General features: G+C 38.8%; 1 protein-coding gene across 1 annotated transcript; it reads left to right on the top strand.

Annotated features, from left to right (window-relative positions):
- Positions 1-2243: 2243 nt before the first annotated feature.
- Positions 2244-8968, top strand: LOC144990466 (uncharacterized). Its single transcript, XM_078943887.1, has 3 exons — positions 2244-2454; positions 5217-5525; positions 5607-8968. The coding sequence occupies exons 1-3, from the start codon at positions 2335-2337 to the stop codon at positions 5778-5780; spliced, it is 603 nt and encodes a 200-aa protein (XP_078800013.1). The 5' UTR covers positions 2244-2334; the 3' UTR covers positions 5781-8968.
- The last annotated feature ends 1062 nt before the right edge of the window (positions 8969-10030 follow it).

Below are 10030 nucleotides of genomic sequence, written 5' to 3'. Positions count from 1 at the left end.
ACTTTCCACAGTTTTTGTGTGTTTATAAAGTTTTTTTCGAGTGAAATTTTAATTTTAGGAAAATCTTTGAAACTTTTTAAAATAAAATTTAATGTACCGGTTTGCTGCAGGTTTTGCAAAGGTTAAAGGTGTTCGTGTATAAGGCTAACTTTTTCTAATTTCTTTTGTTTAGTAAATTATTGTTGTTACCTACAAAAATTGAAGGATGCAATTTGGATCAATCAAATATATGCATTATTTGTCTTTGAGCTCAGTAATGTGTTTAGTTCAAACCTGGCTATAAAAACAATTATTTAGCCTTCCCAATTGACTGCAATTGATTTTCCAAACACTCAAAAGGTAAAAAGAAGAGGGATTTATGGGCTGTTAAAAACACATGGTCACTGTGGAAGTCCAGTCCTTGCTTTGAGCCCCAGCATGACCTCCAGTGACCAAAAGAGGCTAAACGAGCCGACAGAAGAGGATAATTGAGCATAAAACCTCCAAACCAATGTTGTAAGAAAAATGTTTCATAGGATAAAAAAAGATAATCCGCTGCAACACCACACAATCTGTACAACACCCTGTTAAGGCACAGTTATGTCTTCTGTCGTAGCTTTTTATTGACTGACACTCACAGTTGCAACAGTCCAAACTGCCCTTTCAGCGAACAATAAAGCACTGAAGCAGGTGCATTTTTGAAAAATGGCTCACAGATGTAGAAGAGTAAGGTGTTTCAGGAGGGTAAGCAGAACACACACAATGGACTTCAAAGGTACTCTAGTCTTTACAAAAGCAATAAAGCCAGTATATGTTTAACTAAATGAGGTGACGCAGCAGGTTTTCAATTATTCATGAAACCACTACACTGCATTAGCTTTCCTTCAGAATGAAGGGAATCAAACACTCCTTTTCTTAAAACTGTCAAAATTCCATGCAGTAGAGAGTCCGCCCTGAGACTGGAAGGTTGTGAGTTCAAATCCACAGCCAAGTCATACCAAAGACTGGGAACCAATGCCTCCCTGCTTGACACTCAGCATTTAGGGGTTGGAGTGGGGCATTAAACTACCTAAAGTCTGCAGCTCACTGCTCCCCCAGTTTTAAGTAGTTAAATAACTTCACTGTCAGACTAAAATTGTACTTTTTTCACATTTATCTAAACCAGGGGTCTAACAATCCTCAACACTTAAAGAGCCATTTGGGTCAATTGCTCACTTACCCAGAACCCAGTAGGAGCCACAAAGTCTCTCTTCACCCTTTAGAAAATTAGGACACTGATTTGTATTTAAGTTGTCATCACTATTATAATAAATATAAAAAAAACTATTGTTTTTTGGCATAAAGAAATCAATAAAGCATAGAAAATAGCCTTTTTTCAAATATGAATGGTCAATCAATATTGAAAATGACTTCTTGACTTCTTTTCAAAATAAGACACCCTGCATCACATCATTTCAATGCAGCAAACTAGTAATACTGTGATGTCAGCAGTAAGTGAAGAAATACAGTTTGTGGGGCATCTCAGCCAGAAATGTGTAAATCTAACAACCATATCTGTCTTTTTTGGCGCACTGAAAGTCCTTGAATTTGTTAAATAAATAGAAATTGTGTCTGATAATCCGGTGTAATTCTGGTTGTGCTTTCTGACCTCCAATTGATTTTCTGTGGTACACGACACACAAAAATCTGTCAAAATATTTCAATTCGACATGTCTTTAAACTGTTTGTGAATGACTTGAACACAGTTTGAGTTTGTTGGTTTTATTTTATTTTACTGCTTACTTATTTTTTCTTTTACTTTTCAAAGTTAAAATCTTTATTTTTCTCTAACCAGAGAGTCACAATGGTGGCTCCAGAGCTGCAGGTTGCAGACCCCTGATCTAAACAATGCATACAAATGTTTCGAGGTCAGTACAAATGTATATAATTTGTTTTTGTTGCCTTTAAAACTCCATTGGCAGAGTTCTGAACAGCAGGACTGGCGTGTAGTTTCCTGTTGATAAGGGGCTTGTGTTCTGCGTTTATCACTCGTGGACAATGGGAAGCAGTTTTGAACAGTCTGACTGCTGTTTCTCTTATATTTAGACCACTGGCTGCTTCTGTTACCAGTAAACCAGATAAGCTCCTCATTAGCTGATAAGATCCTCCCTCCTCAACCCCAGTGGCCCTCTGTTCCTTTGAATTCCTCCTGCATGGCATCAGGTCTCCCTGGAAAGGGCGGGGACTTGGCTCCACACGTTGTAACATTAGTCGCCCACTGTAAGTCTCTTTACTGGAACTTGCCTGTGGTAAAGGGCTTGCATCAGTAGGCTGGCTGCAGTTTATCCTTTACGTTTAGAGACAGCTGGAGGTGTAATGGCAGACAGGCGTACCAGAAGCATGAAGAACTCAAATCTGAGCAGGACCGCAGTGAACCGGGCCTCGATGATTGCTTTACAGCTCCAGGGCGAGTCTTCCAAGTTACTGGAGCTCTATGTGAGTATGAAGGCTTCCCTTTTTCCACTTTTCCTCGACAAAATTCAGCAGGGAGAAAAAGGGAAAACACTTCCTTCCTTGAGTGTGTTAGGAAGATCAGTGTAAAGAAGTGAGTGTTTCTGTGCCTGTAGGTTCAGTGAAGTTCACTGATACTTCACTGAACTTTGGAAAGAATTACTCAAAAGGAATGACAGCTAAATGAAAGTTGCTTTCAACAAGCACTCTGTCTTCTTGGAAAATTAACCATCTCCTTATTTCCACTAAGCTCAGAGCTTGTTTTGTCAGGACAAGTTTTCTTTCCTGCCTTTCCCATGTTTTCCGGCAGCAGTCTGGGGTTTAGTGGTCTAAATATAAGAGAAACAGCAGTCAGACTGTTCAAAACTGCTTCCCATTGTCCACGAGTGATAAACGCAGAACACAAGCCCCTTATCAACAGGAAACTACACGCCAGTCCTGCTGTTCAGAACTCTGCCAATGGAGTTTTAAAGGCAACAAAAACAAATTATATACATTTGTACTGACCTCGAAACATTTGTATGCATTGTTTAGATCAGGGGTGAAAGGTGAAAGTCCAATAGATGACATATATTATTTAATGGATCTCGACAGTCTTTGCCTGTTTTATCAGAAGGTTTTGGATTTTACCTTTCCCGTAAGACTGCAGTCATCTTTTTAAAGCAGATCTCCAGTTTCTTGGTTTTCTGGGTCTCTACTTCTACTGTTCCCCCATTTCTTGATTACAGTGATTAATCTTTTAGAGAACACCAGCTGCTCATAGGTGATGTTTGTTGAGACAAGAAGTATTTCTTCATCCTCTGTCTTCACTAAAAGCAGCTTTTACTGAGTTCTTTCCAAATATAAAACATAACTATCCTCTATAAATGGTGCCTTTAAAGACATCCCTTTAGGAAACTCATAGAAATACATACGCTTTAGTAACACGGGCCTGATAAATTCTGCTTTTGTGACTCTGTTCCAGAGAATGTTGTTTTATGATTGCACATTTTCTGTGGTTTCCACAAATGCCTTCAGAAGAATTCGATCCAGTTTGAGCGCTAACTATCAGTGATGTAAGGTTTATGGCTGGAGACGCACAGGCTCTTTCAGAGTCAGATTTAAAAATATTTACTCCCAAGATTTTTTGCCTTTGCAAGTTATTGTGTATCATATTTGATATCAGAATTCTTTTGCTTATCAAAATTTTTTCCGCACACATAGCAGGTACATTTCGGGTTAGGAAGAATGTGAAACGTGTAATGGTTCAGTATGCCTCAAAAAAAACACCAAGATGGATGCTACAGAGAGCATCACTCTCTTTTACATGTATAAAAAATACACACACAGAATAGAATAGAATAGACTAATAGAATCCCATAACAGTAGAATTCATTTAGCAAAGCTCAAAAACAACAGATGCAATAATAACAATAATAACAAATTAAGCTCACAAACACACACACTGGTCAAACCTTTACTGTAAATGAAGGCCTCTCCTTCTGGACAAAGCTTTCTGTGACATTTGTATAAAAACCCTTCATATGTTTTAGTTTCAGAAGCATTAAAATTTTTTGAAATTTTGACGGCGTTGGTTGTCCATTTTTTATGTCACGTTTTGATGGAAAGTCTAATTTTGAGAAATTATTGAGCTGAGATAAATGTGAGACAGTTGATGACAAGTGAGGCAGTGGCCCCTTTCATTTTATTTTTGACCATTTGTGATAGATTAAAAAAAAGAAAAAAAAGAAAGTAGTTTTATTTTCATATCCAAAATAAATGATAGATGTAGGGGCTGCTTGGTGGCACTCTAGCCTCACAGCAAGACAGCCCTGGTTAAAATCCTGGCTGGGACCCCTCTGTGTGAAGCTTGCATGTTCTCTACATGCATGTGTCCAGGAACTCCAGCTTACTCCCACAGTCCAAAAACATGCTTCATAGGTTGATTGATTGTCTCTAGATAGTGTGTGTGGCCCTGCAGCAGACTGGTAACCTGTTCAGGGTGTACCCTGCCTTCACCAAACAGCAGCTGGGTAGAAGCCTCCTGACCCCAAAGGGGATTCCGTAGGTTCTGAAAATGGATGATAGGTGTATAAAGCAATTCCACTCTTAATAAATTAGTATTAAATATTAAAATATGGCAAAAGTAATAAAGTTATGGAAACAGACTGAGAGCATTTTAATTTGAGTTGAATCATTTTAAACAGTTACAAGGGTGTCCCTTTACCAAAACATATCCAACATATGCCTTCTCTTTGCGTCTTTAGAAAAACTGGGTTGAAAAAGAGAAAATACAAACTGTAGAATAGTTTTTCATGAACTAAATAAGATCAACTCATTGGCTACAGGATGAAAACGATCATAATTATTTTTTTCAACTTTTTTTCTCCTTCTATTTTCTTTGCTGTCTATCATGTCCTATTCCTATTTTCTTTAAACTTCTGGAACTTGACAGGATTCAAATAACCCCTTATTTAAGAGAATAAACCGGTTTCTATTTCCACCTAATATTCTATGGTAATTAGTTCTTCAACACTCCCAAGTAAAAATTGCTTGAACTTAATCGGCATAAATGTGAGACAAATATTTTGTTGTAAAGCTGGCAAATTAATGGAAAAAATTACTAGGAATTTAAAGAAAACTTGACATTTCTGTCAATTTTTCTTTTCAAGTATCTAGTCACAAGAGTTGTTGAGTTAATCTTGTTGTCATCTTTTTAAAATATTGGGACCATTTACGTCTTTGTTATTTATTTCTGCATCTTTCAGAGACAGAAGGAGAGCTTTCCTGCAGATGCGACTGATGGACGTCTGGTTTTGGTCCCTCCTCCTTCCTCTCAGCTGGACACCAGAGACAAGCTGTGGCGCCTCCACTCTGCTCTGCTGCAAACCCAAAGCTTGTTGGAGAGGGCCATCACCAAAGAGGAGGAAGAACTGGGTGGTGGGATAAAGGGGGAGTATGAGAACCAGAGGAAGACTGTGAAGGGAAGGCTTTCTTTCCTCCTTCTCACCACTGGAAACCTCCTCAAAGCTGTCGATGGAGCTGCCAGTTTGACTCCAAGCCTTGAGGGGTTGGAGGTAGATGCTGATGTCTGCAGAGAAGATGAGGATTGTGGGGGAGAAACTGAAACATAGGTTCTCTTGTTCTCTTGCTTGCAGTTAGATGGTCCGGCCACTCTGTTTCAGCTGAAGCTATGGCTGCTTCAGGTCTTCAGCGAGGTGCATCACTGGAGCAAGGCAGCCGTGACCACCCTGCAAGAGCTGCTGACGAATGCTGCAGACGAGCGAAGCAGCACCACCCGGGTCAGGAGCACAAGAAGTGCTCGACGATGAGAAGGAGACAGGAGGAGGGTGTCTGTGGCAGAAATTACTGCGCTCCATGCCAGGTATTTGAGGGTCAGATCAGAACAAGGACTCAAGTGAAGTCAGACATGACAAAATAGAAAGATGCTCGGAAATTTGTCAGAGGGAGAAGAATGTAAAACAGAAAGTTAAATGGGTTTTTGCGTATTTATTTATTTTAAAGGAGGAAATAAGACATTTTTTTAAAGTGATGATATAAACTTTCTTTCATATTCTTCCTGAAAAAAGAATGATACATTTCCTTTCTTGATGTAATATCATATTTAGTATGACTTTTTATTTCAGCATTTCCTTCAAACACATGCATGACATTCTTATGCAATCTCTCAAACTTACATGTGCTGCTGTACTTCCTGTCTATACTGTACTGCTGTGCAGCAATAATGCACAATACAACAGCACCCTCTAGTGGTTACATAGCACTGTTACTTCGCTTCATGCTGTTATTTCTCCAAATTGTTTAAAGTGATATTTATTTCATTTCTATATGCAAAGCTTATTTGAAAAAATATATATATTTTAAAGTTTTCATACTACTTCAGGATAATATTTTACATCTGCTTAGATAAGTTCAAGATAAAAATGGTTTGTAAGCGAATGAATGGAACAGAATCTGCTGTTCTTTTTTGGCTCAGTTTAATCAAGCAATCACAGCTCCCTCTCAGAAACTCACACAGCTGTGTGAGTTTCTGAGAGAGGGAGAGGTGCAGAGCAAGAGTGGGAATGTGTGTGTATTCATGTGAGTGAGCAGAGAGCGGAGACATGCATGTGTGTGTGTGTAGGTGTGTGTGCATGTGTGTATAAGTGTGTGTGAGAGAGAGACACAGAGAGAGACAGGGATGGGGGAAGGGGTGTGTGCGTGAAAGGAAAGAGGGAATGGGTGTGTGTGTGTTTGCATGTGTGTAAGTGTGTGTTTGCGCCTGCGTGGGAGGGAATGTGTATGTGTGTGTGTGTGTGTGTGTGTGTGTGAGTGTGTGTCTGACAGAGACAGAGGGGGAGGGGTGTGAGGGGAGAGCTATGAGCAGGCTGTGCAAAGGGTATGTGTGTGTGTGTGTCAGTTTGTGTGTGTGAGTGTGTGTTACAGCAGCACAATATGTGCCTGTGCTGAATAAAAGGGAAATGAATGCACTGTGTGCCTTCTGTGTGTTTGTGGTTGTGTGTATGTTATGGAACAGGGTGTGTATCTTTATTTCGTTGGAACCACGAGTGTGTATATCAGTGTGTAGTTTGCATCACTCATGCATGTGGATGTTTGTTCTCATGTAAGATTAGTTGTGTTTGTGGGTGCACGCGGCTTCTTGTTAGTGTGCAGGAGAATACACACACACACACTTACTGGGCGTATCACTGCAGATGATGAGGTGTTCATGATAGTGTGCGCTCACAAACAGAGTAGAATTACAATTAAAGCTGCTTTAGGATCACCATATTTCCTTCAGCTTTCTTCTACGTCTTCATCACTTGGATGATTGTATGTTGCATCGTATAGCGACTCTGTATTTGTATTTCTTTGTCTCCATGTTCCACCAGTATCCATACTGTCTCTGCCCACCTATATTTGCTGTTACAAACTTTAATGTAGAGCAATCCTTGTCAACGTCTGCAGTTTTGCTTCAAAACTTTTGTTATTCCAAGAAGATTTACTCGATGATCACAACCACCATACATTGCTTCAAGAACAAATGCGAATACCTGAGAGCTGCACTAAGATTCCGCGTTTACTCGTAAAAAATGTTCCTCTCTAATCATCTTTTGATCTATTTTAATGACATTCCGAGTGGTCATTTAATTATGATAATGCTATTTATAACCAAAAAAAAAAAAAAACCTAAGTTGTTTTCTGGGACATAGTTCCTGCAGGGCAGCTGTAGTTCCTTAGAAACTTGTCTCTGGGTTGTGGGCGAAGTAAGTCCACCTCCCCTTCCCATCATTTATCTGTTTATATGCTCTCCTGCTAGCTTAAAGTCCCTCACAACCCCAACCTAACATCCGAAGTGCAACAAAAATGGCGAGCAGTATTGGAGCTATCCAGCTATACAGTTTTAAACCAGATGCCAGCTCAGACGAGGAAAACACAGACGTACGTGGATCTAGCCGTCTTCAAATGGATGCATCAGAATTGAGTGGAGCAGGGAGCTTGTGGCTTGCTGTAGTAGCTTCCATGTCACACCTTCAAGCTTTCTCAAACACCATTTTTTGCATCTGCTCCTGATTCACAACAACTTGTATTTTAACATTCTTTATGTCTGTCCTCTATCATGACAAAAATGCTTAAATATGTCAAAAACACAATTTTTTTTGGAGTGGGTCTTTAAGTCTTTGGAAATTTTTGGAACAAATAAATGAATTTTAGGGTGCATTCAGACTGTGCACATTTTGCTTAAAGTGAACCAGAGTTTGTTTCCCCCGATAATCTGGAACCAATTTTCAGTCAATTTTCATGCACTCCAGCAGACCTTGGTCCGGGACCAGGAACCACTCTCTAACCCACTTTTCAAGGTGGTCTCGGTTCGTTTCCAATCGAACTGATCTTCGGTTCGCTCTGAGATTCCTCAGTCTGAATACAATTCGTCCTCTGGGTGGAACAACTGTACCATAACAGCCACCGTAACTGGAGGTCACATGATCTAAACACAGTCAGAATGTGACGACAGGCCACTTGACGGCAGTCTGAATACAGACCAAATGCAAGGTTCAGTGCTCGATCCGGACCAAATTAAGTGGACTGGGTCTGGAACCAGTAATTTTCCCAGTCTCAATACAACCTTAAAGAAGTACAGTGTTTTTAGGGGTCAGAAGAAGAAGATTTGTCAAAAAAAGAACATAAAAGCCTGACAGAGGATCAGAAAAATATAACAAGCCATACCGTACCATGAAAGATGAGATGAAAGTGAAAGAAAAGGTTTTTTGCCTGTAATTGACAACAAAACAGATATTTATCAGCACAAACATCTCCTGAACTGTGAAACTCTGCTGTGGCTGTGTGTATGTGCATGTATGTGCGTGTGAGTAAGGAATTGTATAACCTATCATGAAACACACAAATGTCAGATATTATCTTTGCGCTTTATACATTTATGCACGTAGGCCTGAGGCTGAAAATTTGAACATGTGCAAATCTAGCTAGAAAAATACATAAATGTCAACAAAAAAAAAAAAAAGAATCCAAGGACTGTGGAGAACAAAAGTTAAAAATATATTTTGCGGATATACAAAGTTTAGCAGCCCATGACAACAGATGTGCAAAACTGGATTTTTTAGGATCCTGATTTATGGGCATTCATAATTGATTGTGTAAGAATACATTTCACAAATACACATTCGAACTCACAAAATAGAAATGTATGTACTATTTTACTTAATTTTTATTTAGGTGAATAAAGTCCTTAAAGTGAATTTTGACAATTGATAACTGTAGCATTTTCTATCTACAAAAGAGGGCTAACCCAATATTCCATGTCAAATGAGCATTTTAATGAAGTCCTGGCAGAATGCAATGATATTTTAATCAACAACTACAAACTTACATCATCACTCAGGTATTTCTCATTTATTTGCATAACAACACTTGTGCTGCTTGGTGGTGTGGTGGTCAGCAGTGAGGGCCTTAGAGTTAGCATGTTCTCCATAAGCACACATGTCCGGTTTCCTCCTAGACACCAAAACCGTTTATCATAGAGTGATTGGTGACCCTAAATTTTCCCAATAGGACTGAATGCGTGTGGTTGTCTTGTGAGCTTTTTGGCCTTTAGTGGCTGGGATAGGCTCCAGCATCCCCATGAACCTGTTCAAGACTGGCAATGCCCGCAGCTGAATAAAATAAAAGAAGAATATGAACATATAACATATACAGTACATATATATATATATATATATATATATATATATATATATATATATATATATATCGATATCGATATCGATATCGATATAGATAGATAGATAGAGATAGAGATAGAGATAGAGATAGAGATAGAGATAGAGATATAGATATAGATATAGATAGATATATACACACACTCAATTTATAAGAATTTATCACGGGTGTTAAAGCAGACAGAAATTTCTGTCTTGAAAACAAATTGTCACTAGTGTGGAAATCATATAAATGTACTTTTTTTTCAATCCAATTTGGTACAAATGGTACAAAAGAATGACACAAAGCTTTATAATTGGCTGTATAGGGACCAAAGTACTATATTCATGAAAACAACAGTAAA

The sequence above is a fragment of the Oryzias latipes genome, assembly GCF_053564925.1.
Source record: "Oryzias latipes strain Hd-rR chromosome 1 unlocalized genomic scaffold, Olatipes_Hd-rR_3.1 chr1_Y".
Classification (NCBI taxonomy): domain Eukaryota; kingdom Metazoa; phylum Chordata; class Actinopteri; order Beloniformes; family Adrianichthyidae; genus Oryzias; species Oryzias latipes.
This window is presented reverse-complemented; position numbering and strand designations above follow the sequence as displayed.

Coding starts and splice junctions, on each gene's coding strand:
- LOC144990466 (XM_078943887.1), top strand. CDS start 2,335: ATGGCAGACAGGCGTACCAGAAGCATGAAGAACTCAAATCTGAGCAGG. Junction 2,455..5,216: donor CCAAGTTACTGGAGCTCTAT/GTGAGTATGAAG, acceptor TGCATCTTTCAG/AGACAGAAGGAGAGCTTTCC. Junction 5,526..5,606: donor CAAGCCTTGAGGGGTTGGAG/GTAGATGCTGAT, acceptor TCTTGCTTGCAG/TTAGATGGTCCGGCCACTCT.